The sequence below is a fragment of the Pelobates fuscus genome, chromosome 6 (assembly GCF_036172605.1).
Source record: "Pelobates fuscus isolate aPelFus1 chromosome 6, aPelFus1.pri, whole genome shotgun sequence".
Taxonomy (NCBI): Eukaryota; Metazoa; Chordata; class Amphibia; order Anura; family Pelobatidae; genus Pelobates; species Pelobates fuscus.
Window position 1 is genome coordinate 86,580,902 of NC_086322.1, and position 16,734 is coordinate 86,597,635.

Below are 16,734 nucleotides of genomic sequence, written 5' to 3' on the forward strand. Positions count from 1 at the left end.
GAAAATGTTAGAGTGTTTCTCTTTTAGTACAGATTACTGGGTAAAAAGAAAAAAGAAAAAAGGGAAACATACATGTAATTCAGTGCCAGGACAATTTTCCTTGATGCAGCTTAAAAGGACACTATCGTCACAAAAACAATGCTTAATGAAGCAGTTTGTGTATAGATAATTTCCTGCTCAATTTACTGCCACTTTTTGGTTTGATCTGACAATACAATCCTAAAAAGTGTTTGTTGCTCCCAGCTGCATCAACAGTGTGTGCAATGATACTGAAAATGAGTACCTTTTGAAAATGTAAGTTTTTGACTAGAAAGTGCATCTAATTGCGGTCTGTATGAGAGTCATTAGAGGTGTGTTTCACCAAATTTTAATATTGCCGTTTCTTAGAAGCAGCATCTACGCACTAAAATAAATACATTCAGATGTAGTGGTTTTAGTGCTTTGAGTACCCCTTTAAAAATAGAAACTTCGGAAATATTTTACAAATCACCCCCCTTTTTTTTGTTTCTCCATTCATCCTAAATATACTAAAAATACCTGTGCAGCTCATAGGGTGCATGTCAATGACAGTCACTAATTTAAGTTTAAAGAATCCATATAAAAAGACAGAGTTAAAAAAATGAAATGTGTATTGAAGTGCATTAAATCATTAGATTACATTGTGCACTGTTGAACAAGCATTTAAGCGTACACCTGGATCAGAGAAAACAACCATTTGATGTAATTAGGAAAATGGTAAACAAAATATAGTTCCGTTATTATCACAAATGGTTTACAGGAAAACAAAGACAATACGAAGAAATTCAGTACAATGAAAAAACATCTAAGAAGGATATACTTCATTCCTCGGAATTAGAAGGCTTAATTGAAATATCTCCCTCCAACATGGAAGGGATTCTGTTTAGTCTGTAGTTGGCTTCCATACACTGCCAATTCATGAAGTAAGAACATTTCACGAGCCTGCATACATTCAATGATCTCCGTGATGTTTACCATCCTAATCATTTAAAATGAGTACAGAAAACTCTTGCCACATCAGGAACATGTTAAGGTTTTCACTGAAGTGTTAAACTGCAGTCATGATATTCTGATCCCAGTCATTTCAACTGCTGAACAACCTGCAAACAAGTAGTACAATAGTTAAAGTTTATTATGTTTTTCTCTCACGCAGTTTTTTTTTTTTCAGTCTGAAACCATCTTGGTGGCTATAAACAACCCAAATTGTTCATGTTGAAAAACAAATACCATTTACTGGTGAACAGGAACTTAACAGTAGAACAGATTTCTTTCTCCCCTTACATTAACCCCTCAAGGACCAAACTTCTGGAATAAAAGGGAATCATGACATGTCACACATGTCATGTGTCCTTAAGGGGTTAAAGGATATATCAATTGTTACAAATGTCTATCTATTTGCCAGTAGTCTAGTGCACAGCTGAAACATTAGGTTTGGCAGAATCCCATCATGATCAATTTGTGTAGTCTGATCTTTGTCCATGTTTTTCCTTCAGCTTGCCCAAATATCATCCTTGGAATATATTGGCTAGGCATCTCACCAATCGCACACCAGGATCAATTAAACAGGCTCATGGTTGATGTGGCACTGGCTAGGAACAATAGTAACCTAACCAGTCTCACACTAGGATCAATGACACTGGCTATCTCCCACACTGGTACAGCAAGGGTAAAAAAAAAAAAATAATAAAAAAAAAAAAACAGACAATCTGTGTATGCTGGTATTTTTCCATGAATAGGTCATGTCAAAATGTCTAGAAGAATGTTGCTTGGAAAACCACAGGGTTATTTATTAAAGTGACAATTCAAAGTGAATTTCAAATTTAAGACCAGAGTATCCAAAATGAAAGCTTAGCTGACTTGAATAAAGTTTTCCATTCCACTGTTTTGACCTTAAATTTGAAATTCACTATGAATTCACATTTTAATGAATAACCCCAATAGCGGTTTAAATTCTCCTCCCACATCCCCCCTCTTTTGATCTATTTACTTATCCCACCTCTTTGGACAGACCTCTTGTCCATCATGGCAAACTAAGCTATTTCCCCTCACACCACCACCAAAAAACAAAAAACTAGCTTATTCTCCTTTCAGTCCTCTTTCTGATGCCATTGCCTGAACTCAGAATCACAAAACTGTAGTCCATTACGCAGGTCATTTGTGTGATCACCCATATGGCACTTCAGAGTTACAAAACAGAAGATCTGCTAGTAGGCCAACATTTAGACAAATTGCAATTTGTTTGAGATCACAATTTTTTTTTTTATGACTTTTTTAATGCATCCTCTATATAAATGTATTTTTCTTGAGTTGTGCAAGTTCTTTTTAGGGTTCCACCATTTTGAGGCCAAATGTTTTTCTTTGCAATCATACAAACGATGCCAGGTTGATGAGATATAGGTTTCATGACGTACCTTATTTGCTGCCTCCAATGAGTTTATAAGATTCTGCAATTCCTCTTTGTTCATTTCAATAGACACTGGAGTAACAGCACCATTTCCTTGAATATCCAGATCGAGGTTTACAAGCGGCATCTGTAATGATGACAGCTTATCACTGGAGAGGGCAAGCTGCAGAGGAACGAAAAAGAATAATCCAAGACAAAAGAAAAATGTTACCAAATGAGTGCATGTGTCAGTACCTACTGCAGACTTTCTCAATACTCTGGTAAATGCATTGCCTGTTTAGAGAGTTGCTTAATTCACAGAAGGATCCCCACCGAGACCTGATTACTAGGTTACAATCATCATCATCATCATCACAGGCAATTTGAGGTACATAAGGTGCTATTAATCTATTTCTTTTTTCCTGGCATTGAGTGCAGGGCTTCATTATTAAAAAGCAAGTCATTCGAAGAACTCCTTGTAGACTGGTTCACTTTTGTAGAGGGTGGGTATGAACTTCTAAAGAAGTCATATAGTTATGGTAGTCATATTGCTCTTTTGATTAAGAGCACTTGTGAAAATTCAGCAAGGAAGCAGTGGTTTTAATCTAAAGCACACAGAACACATTATCCATAATCCACAGGCTGGGATGCCACTGTTCAACAAATGAGTTTAGCAGGCATAAGGTTAATATTTGTCACTTTCTTGACAGAAACAACAGACTTTTATAGTTAACCAATAGCACAAGTAATAGAATGGTGTGCGTGGGATTAATAGTATTAAACTAACAATTCTATTTCCACATGATATGATACGCAGAATATTGAGCTACAGCCATTTGTTCTACAAAAAGAGGTTAAAATTGTTCAGTCATGGTACAAAACACAAGAGATGTACAAGATTCCCAGCAAACCTACTTCATATGATAAAAAAAAAAAAAAAAAGATATAGCAGGATGAGCACAGAAGTCCCAGGATTTGTTCATGTTCTGTAGAATGCACACCAAGCCACAAGCAATGTCGTTCAGGCACAACACTTTGCAGAGAAATGGATTACCGAGAAAACACTGGTGTCTTCAGAGACCTCTGTCTACAAGCAGGGACTAAAACAGCAATTTTCTGTTAAGTCCTGCAGTGTAAAGTAATTACTTTTGAGACGGGACAGCAAAAAAGGGGGTTATTTATGATGCAGCTATGCTTGTTGTCTGTTTTATTTCCCTTGCATTAAAGGGAAAAATCACTACATCTTAATGTAGCAGATATGCTCAGACAGTGATTCCCTTTTCTGAGATATAGCAAGATTCACATTTGGCTGAAGACACACCTTTGGTGGCTGTCTGACAGTTACTAGAGATGCTCCCTCCTTAAGAGCCTTCCATTTTTGAGGATCTTCAATCTACACTGCATGAGGACACTATGCTTGGCATTATCATTGCGTTAGTTACTTAATTTCACTGGCAAGTCGCAGCAACTGCCTTACATATGCCATAGGACCTCAATGCTTCTTTATATAAAACAAACATTGAACAGGACCAAAGATTGGGATGGATTGAAGAGACTATTCAGGTGATGGATATCTGGTAACTTTAACGGTTTTCTCCATCTTTGACCGAGTCATTGCAAAACTACTCAATTCTAAATGAAAAAGGAACACAACTTAAACAATATATATTTATTTTATCATTAGATTGTTCTTTTAATCCTGCGTGTCATAGGTATAAAATTTACAAAACATTTAATACTCTAGCACTCTATACACAGTCATGGAAAAAGAAAGTGCACCGTCTGAATTCTAGTTTTACAAATCAGGACATAACATTCATCTGCTCATTAGAAGGTCTTAAAATTAGGTAAATGTAATCTCAGATGTACAACACATAACATATTATACCATGTCATGATTTAATAAAAACAAACCAACCTTACTAATTCCATAGGTATTTAGGGGTTAGGTAGCATCAACAAGTATGACCAACTTATTAGTTGATCATCAACAAATATGACCACCTCTATGAAAGCGAAGGTTTAACGGTTTGGTGGTCTGGAGCATTAAGGCGTTTGTTAACACAATGCCAACATAATGCCAAGGAGTAAAGACATCAGCAATGATCTTAGATAAGCAATTGTTGCTGCACATCAAACTGGGAAGGGTTATAAGGCCATTTCCAAACAATTTAAAGTCCATCATTCTACGGTGAGAAAGATTATTCAAAAGTGGAAAACATTCAGCGTTGCCAATCTTCCCAGAAGTGGACCTCCCAGCAAATGCAGCCCAAAGATCCAGAATCAGACTCAACAGGCCTCAGCTAGTATGTTAAAGTTAATTGACAGTGTAATTAGAAAAAGACTGAAAAAGTATGCCAAGTGTTGCCAAATGAAAGTCTATTCTCTCTGAAAAGAACATGGCAGTACGGCTTAGGTTGTAAAGTTGCATCTGAACAAATTATATGGCTTCTGGACAGAGAAGACCAAAGTGGAGAGGTTTGGCCATAATGCACAGCACCACATCTGTGCGGATATGCTGTGTGTAGTTTTCCCCAAACACCCAATACCAACTGTCAGGCACGGTAATGTTGGGGAGAGGGTTTGGGCTTGTTTTGCAGCCATAAGACATGGAGTATTCAAGAGTCAAATGTGAGGTCATCTGTCCGACCGCTGAAGATTGGCCAAAACTACGCAATGCAACTGAAAATGGCTGAATTTTTTTTTTTTTAAATCAAGGTATTGCAAAAGCCCAGTTAAAGGTCAGACCTCAACCCGACTGATGTCATGTGTTACTAAGGAACAGGTTATTGTTATGTCCTTTATATGTAAAACCATAGAATTCAAAGAGGGTCTACTTTTTTTTTTCCATGATTGTATATGAGTATACCAATATTTCACTTCCACTCACTGGAGACCTATCCTTAAAATTCCAAAACCGGAAGTTTATTTTACGCTCTCTTCATAACAAGCTTCTTTAAAGTGCATAGCACGCATCAGTTTTCCTTATGGAGACTATGTATATCTGCATATTTAGAACTTAATTCTTGCAAAAAGGGGGGGATTCCTATCTGGTATTTAAAGAAGGTATAAGATGATAAATAGCCACCTGATATAGTTACAAAACATGGTAGGATAAAGATACAATTCCTTATCCACCCCACCCCCCTCCCAAGTATATCCCACCTATTAGCCGGTCTGTATACTACCTCTCCACTGGATAGTAACCCTTCATCTAACCTGATCAAACCTTTAGCATAAATAAAGGGGGAGGGGTGTAGAGGGGGAGATAAAACCACCACAGGGAATCATCAAATAACGGTGGCAATAGATGTTGTAAAAAACAGTGTGTAACTACTATAACCTATTTTAGACACTTCTGTATGTCCCCTCTATATGTATAACATAATTTACATATTTAGCATAATCGGCTAGGCACTTTTTAATTTATTTTTGCCGCTTATCAACAATATGATCTTTACAGTCACCTATATCTACAAACTATCAGAGTCTATTATAAACGAAGAATAATATCATTAAGTATCTAGCTGCTATGGTGCTGTATTAGAGGAGGGGTGAATGACTGTTAAACTCACACCGAATACACACGCAAGCAGGGGAGAAGGTTTTCCCGACTTAAAATAGGCGTTAACAGAATCATTAACAAAACGGACTTAAAGACGTCACGTCATAGCTCCGCCCGCTTTCCCCGCCTTGCAATGATGCCAGCCCTAATGAGTTGCTGTCCTCTAATTTTCCCTTTTCTCCTTCAATATCAAAAATCTCTCCTTACACCAGGGCTTGACAAATTTGCTTTAAATATAGGAGCCAGCTAAAAAAAGTTAAGAGCCAGTTTTTTTCCCAACAACAAAAATAAAATTCTTAAAGGAACACTATATTCACCAGAACCAATGTAGCTTAATGTAATGGCTCTGGTGTCTAAAGCCTGGTCCTTTAAAAAGTGTACATTTGTTGTTGGGGAAAAAAAAACTAAATCCTAACTAAAGTTTCTGCTCTAGACACTAAAGAGTCTATCTTCATTCAGCATCTCCACACTCTGAATGTTCCCCATAGATATGCATTGATTTTAAGCATTTCTATGAGGAGATGCTGATGAGTGCAGCATTTTGCCGCACATGCTCAACAGCTTCCCAATGCTTTCCTATAGAAAAGTGTTGGATTGGCTGAGATCATCAAGACTGATTATCTCAGCTATGGAGGCGTGCACGTTGGAAAAAAGGTAAGTAAAAACACCATTCCCATGTGAGCTGGTGACTTAAACATGTACATCCACTGAGACTGAAACAGACATACACACAGACAGACACACATATACACAAACATACAGAACGGCACACACAGACACACACTCATAAATATGTACACTCACTGACAGACACATTCTCTCACACACAAAGTATTTTTTTATTTAGTATTTTTTACACACACACACACAGAGAGAAAAAAAGATAAATACATATATTACCACCCTCCTCTTACCTACCTTGTGGGCACAGGATGGGCTTTCCTTGGGTCCAGTGGGGCTAGGAGCAGGTTACCGTCGGGCTGGATGCGGCTGATAGGATCCAGACCCCACTCTCCTGTCTGTTATCTCAGTGCACCGGGAGGAAGTGAAAGGAACTTCACTATTTCCTCTCGGCGCTGACTAAGTGCAGGGGAATGGGCGTGCTGCTCTGTTAAATGAGCGGGGACTGCATGTGGCTCTGCAGAATAGGTGGTCGGGCGGGCAGCTTTGCGACCAAAGACATCTCAACCTATTTCCCTGCCAGCTTTTTCTATGCGGTCTTAGCGCCGGGAGGAAGTATTTACAGTTCCCTTCATTCCTCCCGGCGCTCAGAGATAGACAGGAGAAGGAGGGGATGGGCTGACAAACCCCCAGGTCCAGGAAAAAATTCTTAGTCGCCATGGCGACCTGGAATTTGTCGCGACCTGCCTTACACCTACTTCCCTCAACCTCCCAACAACCTCCACATTAACTATGCTGCACTCCCTCCTTCTTTCATCTCATGCCCTGTACTCTTTTCTCTATTCTCTCCATCCTTCTCCCACTCGATCTCATCTCTGACTCCCGCTCACACCTTCTGTCTCTCTCTCTCCTCCTGCTTCTAGCAGCTGGAGAGGTCTCTCCCAACCCAGGGCCCATCATCTTCTCTACTCACACTAAGTCAACCAGAAACCACACATACGTCATCCCAACACCATGCTGTCTATCCCCATCTACCAATATCCAGTGTGCACTCTGGAACACCCGCTCCACCTGCAGCAATATAAAATCAACAGCCATACACAACTTCTTCATCTCAAATTCTTTCACACTTCTTGCACTCATTGAGACCTGGCTGTCCCCCTCTAATACTGCTACTCCTGCTTCCTTCCTTATGTTATGGTGGGCTACAATTCTCCCACACTCCTAGACCAAACAACAGTCTAGGAGGTGGTGTAGGCATCCTTCTCTCCCCTCAATGTACCTTTCAACCGATCCTCCCTGCCCCTGCCCTATTCTTTACATCCTTTGAAGTTCAAACGGTCGTCTATTTAAACCCACTCCTCTAAGAATTGCCATCATTTATCGCCCCCAACCGAGAAACTGCTATGTTTACACTAGGGTAAATCTAGCCTCTAGTGGTGGTCTCACTGACAGCCGCTACAGGCACTTCCGCGATTCTCACTGTGAAAATCACAGTTTGAATGTGGGCGAGCATGCGCATTCGGCACCGACGTTGGCAGGAGGAGTAGAGGGATCCCAGCGCTGGAGAAAGGCAAGTGTTAGACCCCTTCAGCCCAGCAGGAGTTGGACCCTGAGGGTGGGGAGGACCTAAAGACCCTAGAGTGCCAGGAAAACGAGTTTGTTTTCCTGGCACTATAGTGGTCCTTTTAACTCTCTTCTGCACCCTGTCGTGCCTCCTCCTCCTACCAACTTGACCGCCACAAACTTTGCAACTAACTTCAGTGAGAAGATTTCTACAACCAGGGAAGAGATCTCATCTCTCTCCATTCACTACCAAACGTTCCCCTAACCACACTCCCTCAGATGTCCTATGCTCATTTGTACCAGCTATAGCAGAAGGGGTTTCTGCTCTGCTCCGTTCCTCCCGTCCCACCCCCTGTTCCCTCGATCCTATTTCCTCGTATCTCTTCCACACTTGTTCTCCTTCTCTTGCTCTGCCTTTCACAAATTTTCAATCTCTCCCTCTGGCACATTTCCTCTACCCTTCAAACATGCAACTGTAACCCCGATTCTGAAATAACCTTGACCTTAATTCCCCGTCCAACTACAGCTCTCTCTCACTACTGCTGTTTGTCTCCAAGATCCTTGAGAGATTTGTGTACGTGAGATTGACAGACTTTCTCGAAATCAACTCTCTGCTTGACCCGTCTCAATCTGGATTCTGTGCTCACCACTCTATTGAAACAGCTGTGACCAAAGTATCCAATGATCTTATCACTGCAAAATCCCATGGCTACTACTCTATTATAATTCTCCTCGACCTTTCTGCTGCTTTTGATACCGTTGATCATCAACAGCTTCTTCTCATTCTCTGTAATCTCGGTCTACGAGATACCGCGCTCTCTCCTGGTGCTTTTCCTACCTCTCCCAGTGCTCATTCAGTGTTTCTTTCTCAGGCTCTGCCTCTTCTCCCCAATCCCTCTCTATTTTTGTTCCCCAAGGGTATGTCCTTGGTCCCCTATTGTTCTCAATCTACACTGCCTCCCTTGGTAACCTCATCAGCTTCCAGTATCATTCTATGCAGATGACATGCAAATGTATCTGTCCTCCACTGATTTCTCACCACCCCTCTTGACTTGTGTCTCTGACTCCCTTTCTGCGATTTCCAACTGGATGGCTGGTCATTTCTTTAAACTGAACCTGTCCAAAACAGAATTTCTGATGTTTCCTCCCTCAAGTGTTGCTATTCCCTTGTCTGTGTCCCTCCAAGTCAAAGGCGCCACCATCCGCTCTACCTCTAAGGCTCGCTGCCTAGGTGTCCTATTTGATTCCTCAGTGGTCTTACGTGTTCCCAACTTGCCCCGTTACAGTGTATAATGAATGTGGCGGCGAGGCTCATCTTCTTGTCCGCCCGCACCTCCCCCCTTTGTCAGTCCCTATATTGGCTTCCTGTAAGATATAGGACTCAATTTAAAATCCTGATACTTGCTTATAAATCTCTACACAATGCTGCTCCAACCTACTTATCCTCACTAATACACAAATATGTCCTAAATATACCCTAGGCTCTGCTGGAGTCCTACGTCTAACCTCTGTTCGTACTCCTACCTCTGATGCTTGCCTTAAAGACTTCTCTAGGGCTGCACCATTCCTATGGAACCCCTTCCCCTCTCTGTTAGACTTTCACCCAATCTCCACTCCTTCAAAAAAAAAAATATTTGAAAACTTACTGCTTTAGGAAAGCATATCAATTAAAGCTTTCCCTCCCTGCACCCTGATTCCTCTCCTGCAACTGTCATCAAAACAAAACACTAAGCCCTCAATGAACACTATCCTAGTAACCTACTTTTCAACCCTACCCTTATCTTTTGTGTCACATTACCCCACTCCCTCTAGCACGTAAGCTCATTGACTAGGGCTCTCAATCCCTTTATTCCTGTGTGTCCAACTCATCTGGTTACAAATACTTGTCTGTTAGTCCACCCATTGTGCAGGGCTACGGAACTTGTTGGCACTTTATAAATAATAATAATAATGAGGACACGTGGCTCGGATGGACACACAGGGGTGCTGATTGGTTCCCCCTCGACGATTATCCCCTGACAAAGGTGCCGTTGTTCACACAGAAACGCTCTCACTATTTGGAGCACTAAGAGCACTATGCACTCAACACTTTAATTTTATTTTTTTCATTCTGTAGTCTTGGTAGGATCGAGCAGAGAATGGCTTATCTAGTTTGGGTTAGCTGTCAGATTAGAATACCCATGAAGGTGTTTGTTAGGAGATCCAGGGCTTAGGTTAAGGGATCCAGCATAGAGGAGACTTTGTTTATTTAGTGGAAACTATCCCTCTTAATTGAGCAGGATGGACACTACACTCACTGACTGCAATAGGCATTTATATGGGATTTGTGCCCTCTTCACAGCCTTATTTACAGCGCATCTCCAAGTTTTCCCACGCCCCCCTTCCAAGTACATCCCACCTATTAGCCTATTTCCTCTATTTCCATTTTTATCGCAGTCCTCTTATTGTAGAGGTTATAATAGTTCACTGTTTAGTGAATCCTTTCCCTCTGTTTCCCTGTTCATCTTTGTAGCAATAGGAATATTTGGCCAATTTGAGCCACACTAGTATCTACAGAGATTTGAGTTCAAGGATTAACACAGGGGAATTTATCTCAGTAAAGGCTACCCTTCTCCCCAGGTGTTATACTTTGTATCGAGTTGTATCCTCTTGTATTTAATTGAATAAATTTTAACCATTTTTTGATACATTTTAAGTGATTTTGTTGGAGGAATTGCATCTTTATCCTACCAAGTTTTGTAACAATATTAGTTAACTATTCATCATCTTAGTCTTTCTTTAAAAACCAGATAGGAATCCTCCCCCTCTCCCCCACTCCCCCCCTTTTGGGGATTTCTTTCATTTCTATATATTACTACTTTAAGGGTTCAGGCCCATGGGGGATCTGGTACTACCCAAACTGACCACTTTGTCTCAAATCTAAACTAGTTCGGATTTAGTGACATTGTTTCTCCTTTTTCTAATTAATACCTAAACCATTACCAAGCTTTTAATTTCAACAGCTCATTAATGAACAGAGTTCTCACCATATCTCTACACGTTCTCACATTTTCCATTACACGTTACAACCACCACTGAAATGTAATCAAGCACATAATTCGGTATCAAGCAGAAGATGGAATTGTGTTTTTCTGTTGGTTGTAAGAGCAATTTTCACTTCTCAAATGCATATAAAATACAATATTACAATACTTCCATTTGTAATAAATATATACGTACGTACACACAATAGATCTATTCTAAAAAAAAAAAAAAAAAAAAAAGAGCAGAGAGGGCAGGACAAGTCCCCCTTAAATAAAAAAAAAGATCAAAAATACAAAGCACATCTCTTTCTGGGAGTAATGCACAACCAGGTAGATTGCAGTGGCAATTCATTTCTAGAAAGAAACAAATTAAAAACAGCCAGAATACACACACAAACCTAGAAAATAAACAAGAAACCTGTCCACAGGGACTGACCAGATCATTACAAGAGGTCAGAAAACAAAAAGAGAAAGCTATTGATAATCAAGAGAGGTAGAGCTGTGAATTGTAAATAAAGGAAGGTTAGTGGTAAATTAATGCACTTGGCTTGCAGGCTGCACTACAATTCTACTATTTCAAGCAAATACCCAATATGCTTCGCTCAGGATAGCAGACTGGACATTTTTGTAAGAAGCTAAAAAATTGAACATCTAAAAGGTGTTTCTGGAGTAATTTTCCTTACTGCCAGGCTACTGCGAAGAACTCACTAATGAATACATATTATTGGGAAAGGACATTTGTTTCTTAAAATTGGGTTTGTAAGGTCAGCCAGGCAATATGTCAGATCATTTTGGTTGAAGTAAATTGCTTAGCATTCACCACTACATCTACCGAGAATGCAGTAGAACACTGCAGCTCCTGGTACAGAAAGAGAGCGAGCAAGAGAGAAGAAAAACAGTATGGATTATTTATCTATACACAGCCGTTGTCTGTGAATCTACCTTTTAGAAACCCAAGTATACACAGTGCAGCAGAAAAACAGCAAAGTCCTATAACAATGGCAACTAACAAAGCAGGTACTTCAATAAACTAATGGGTTACTCTATGTGCCATAACAACCTATGCTAAATACAACTTATGAAGCAGGGGGTCCCCTGTCACGGTGTCACAGGGCGACGAGGCTTACAAATTGGCTAACTTAAAGGGACACTCCAGGCACCCAGGCTACTTCTGCCCATTGGAGTGGTCTGGGTGCCAACTCACACTACCCTTAACCCTGCAAGTGTAATTATTGCAGTGTTCATTAACTGCAATATTTACATTGCTGGGTTAAGTTCTTCTGTGTTCATAGAACACGAAAAGTGTTTTAAAACAACGCTGGACGTCCTCACGCAATGTGAGGACCTCCAGCGTCGCCAAAATCCCCATAGGAAAACATTGTATAATGCTTTCCTATGGGGAGGCCTAATGCGCGTGCGCGGCCATTGCCGTGCATGCGCATTAGGTCTCCCCCGCCGGCTGACAGCGGGGGAGGAGCGTAGGCGTAACCTGACTGCGCCGAGGGACATCGGCGCTTGACTCTGGTAAGTCACTGAAGGGGTTTTAACCCCTTCAGCAACTTGGGATGGGGGGAGGGGGAGATAGAGGGACACTAGAGGGTCCTGCAGTGCCAGGAAAACGAATATGTTTTCCTGGCACTGGAGAATCCCTTTAATTATAAGACTTTTTCTCCCAGATGGCATTTAAATTGTGAGATTCCTTCCATACTTATCCAACACACACACCATGCCTAGATTAGAATGCAAAGGTTATGATTAGACAAACCTAGTCTAGGAGATTAACAAGTAGATGCTTGTCAATTATTAGGAGCAGGAAGGCTGGCACTGAAATTGAGGTTCCCTGGTTGCGTGGGAAGACCCTTTAATCAAGACAGTCTCCCTCCTCTCTCCACTTCCCCCCAAAAATAAAATTGTCCATAGAGGTTATCAGGATGTAATCGCACTGAGAAAGTAAGTTCATGTCAGGAAAATGCTCAAAGCATTTTGTATTCGGATTATCTAAAGTGTGAATTTCAAATTAATATCAAATTTACAGCCACAGTAGCCAAAATGAAAGTAGAGCGGATTTTTTTTTACCGTTTGGTAAAACCTTAAATTTTTAATGGCTTTGAATTCTCGCTTTAGTAAATAACCCTTTGTGAGTGTCTGCTCTACAGCATCCCTGCTCGGGGAGGCAAACACTGTGGTAAAGAGGCTACCTGTCCCCCCCCTACTGTTCCCCTTCCACCTAAGTTCCTACTCATAAAAATGAATGAACCCTTTGGCCATTGAATAACTTCTTCATAGAATGAAGAGGCAGCTTTGAGTTAAAGGGACACTTTAAGAACAAAAACGATTACAGCTCAATGAAGTGATCTTGGTACCTAGATGCTGTCCTTGCAATGTGACAAATGATTAGCCGAGATAATCCATTTGAGACACTGCTGGATGAAAGGTGGGTTTATTTTTATTTTTTTAATTTCTAAATAATTACATGCCACCAATCTTTCCCTCTTATAAAAACGTTAACCTCCCATACTACAGTAATTTAACATGATGGTCAGCTCACCTGTCCACAAATGATTTATAGACCAAAACAGCAAAATTCCCAATACTATGACTAAAATGGACAGTTCCTAAATTCAGTCCTGATCTAAGTTAACTACAAAAAGATATTGCTGAACCTGGGGGATTAAGTGAATTTTGAGGGAATCCTTTAAACGATGACTAGAGCTGCCTCAGTGTGTCAGTTGACAAAGATGAAATTATATTTGTTTTCTTTGGCTAGAGTTTGCCAACGAAAAATCAAATAAAAAATAATATATATATATAAATAAAAACAAAAAATCAAAGCAAAAAAAAAAAAACAGTGTTACAGAAGGAAGACAGATGGAAGGAGAAAAGTGCAAATTCAGTACATTATTCATCAACAATGTTAAATAACTTTCTGCCAAAAAGATCATCTCGAAAGATCATCCCGGGTATTATGACAGAACGCAAATAAAGTGATACACGGCGCATCATAACAATTTAACTTGGTCGACACTTGAGATGAAATAAAAGTGGATCTAGGTTCAACGAACAGGATTATGACTCTTTAAACCAATCTGAAAATCTCTTTCAGCAATGCTTCACTATTTAACATTTTGTTTTGTAAGATGTGAAATCATTCAGCTATTTTGTAAGTTTAGGGCAGGGACAGACTAGTCGTTCGAGTCACGTCTAGGGTCTTGTATATCTCCTGTAATTTTCCACTGTGCTAGCAAACAATGACACTGTGTGCATCTTAATTGTTTTTTGACAAGCATTGGTACATGAGAGGCGCTCTGATCAGAGTAATCAGACAAATTGATCTTTTCAGACCTGTTAATCTGCAGCTTCTTGCAAACGAAAGGCAGAATTTCAACAGATTTTGTGTGTGTGTGTGTGTGATTATATATATATATCTCAACCATTAAAATAAACAGAAGCCTTTCATTAAAAAGAAACATACTTTACATGGACTAAAAATGTATACTGTGCCTATACATTTTTAGATAAAATGTATGTCTGTGCCTACAGATTGCGATTTAACACATAATTAGCAGTACTGCCAATGAATGTGCAGATTACCAGCACTAATCAAATGTCCAGCCATAGGAAATCAATTGTTTATTTGTAACCATTATCCCCTTTAATATTTACTACAATGTCTCAGGAGGACACTATAGTGACCAGAACAAAAAAAGGAAAACTGACTTAAAGGGTTATAGTAACCCTTTAAGCTTTTTAAAGGGTCACTCCAGCCCTTTTAAGGTCAGTTTTCCTTTTTTTTGTTTTACAATGCCCTATTGGTCACTGCCAACAGGTTCACCCCTTAAAAGGTTAAATAAAAAAGTGTTAAAATGTACCTGTAATCCAAAACAGGGTGGAGCTCTCAGCGCTGATCTCTCTCCCCTTTCATCTCATGTCACCAAGAGCCTCTCTTGGTCCAATCAGAGGCTTCGAAAAGAGAATCCTGCTATTGGACCATTACACCAGCTCAGAGCCCATGGACACACTCTGATTTGGAGAAGAGAGGAGGGATCTTCAATAGAAGGAAAAATAAGTAAGGTAGGGAGATGGCAGGGACAGAGAGAGGTAGGGTGTTGTAAGATTAGCCTTGCAAGCAGAACGCTGCAAATCCAGAATCCTACCACCATGACCACTTCAAACACTGAAGTGGTCACAGTACTTAGAGTAATCCTTTATTGTAGTGATTCTGTGGCATACAGCAGTTTCCCTGCTGGCTGAGCATTGTAAATTTTGCCTTTATCAGAAAAAAAGGCAGTGTTTTTCACAGTGAGAAGACGCCAACGCCTCTAGCGGCTGTCAATGAGACAGCCACTAGAGGCTGGATTAACCCATATGTAAACATAGCAGTTTCTCTGAAACTGCTATGTTTACAGCAGGCGGGGTTAATCCTAGAAGGATCTGGCACCCAGACCACTCCATTAAGCTGAAGTGGTCTGGGTGCCTATAGTGGTCCTTTAAAGGATCACTATAGGGTCAGGAACACAAACATGTATTCCTGACCCTATAGTGTTAAAACCACTATCTAGCCCCCCTGGGCCCCTCATGCCTCCATAAATATAGCAACACCTTACTGTATTCAAGCCAGAAGCTGTAACTTTGCCTAACAAAAAAACAAAAAAAACAAGCAGTCTGCTGACATCATCAGAAGTGGTAGCCTGATCCAATCACAGTGCTTCCCCATAGGATTGGCTGAGACTGACAAGGAGGCAGATCAGGGGGCAGAGCCAGCACAATTCAAACACAGCCCTGGCCAATCAGCATCTCCTCATAGAGATGAATTGAATCAATGAATATATATGAGGAAAAATAAGTGTCTGCATGCAGAGGGGGGAGACACAATGTTTGGATGCATTTTAGGCAGCCATGACCCAGGAAGGATCTCTAACAGCCATCTGAGGAGTGGCCAGTGAAGTTATCACTAGGCTGTAATGTAAACACTGCATTTTCTCGAACAGCAAAAAGCTACTCACCAAAACAAATTCAATAAGCTGTAGTTGTTCTAGTGACTATAGAGTCCCTTTAAATGCAGGGTTTAAATGCCAAGGCACATCCTCTGAAATAGCTCCCGTGGATGCAGAACCACCCATGGAGGCAGGACCAGCTTCAGAGAGAGCACTGCAGCTTGGGAGAAAACGTTAAACTACTTAATTTCCTTCGGACATGGGTGGGATCCAGTCACCTAAAGCCACATTTGCATACCTTTAAATAGGATATACCATTATTGATTGTTTGAATACTGGCACAAAATTATAAACAATTACCTCAAAACATGACAAAATCAAATAAGCATCTCTGCGAACCAAGTAGTGATTTTCTGGTCCTCAGCATCTTACAGCCAGCATTCAAGGATGCTATGACAGATGCCCCATTATGTACCGCCCCCGCCACACCAGGGGTAGAGGGTAACAAATGGTTGAGAGCGTTATATCGCTATTTGAGGCTGGGCTGCAGGGAACTGATAATCTCTATTAAACGGTGACTAAACCGGATGCTGACAGGACTTCAATATGCTGAAGTGCTTATGG

At 40.5% G+C, this 16,734-nt stretch overlaps 1 protein-coding gene across 1 annotated transcript in view; it reads right to left on the minus strand.

Annotated features, from left to right (window-relative positions):
* Nucleotides 1-611: 611 nt before the first annotated feature.
* Nucleotides 612-16,734, minus strand: part of COMMD8 (COMM domain containing 8) — a 41,018-nt gene continuing 24,895 nt past the window's right edge. The window contains exons 4-5 of the mRNA XM_063459930.1: nt 2,430-2,585; nt 612-1,118 (exon numbers count right to left, since the gene is read on the minus strand). Coding sequence (XP_063316000.1) covers nt 1,098-1,118; nt 2,430-2,585 — 177 coding nt within the window. The 3' untranslated portion in view covers nt 612-1,097. The remainder of the gene's footprint in view (nt 1,119-2,429; nt 2,586-16,734) is intronic.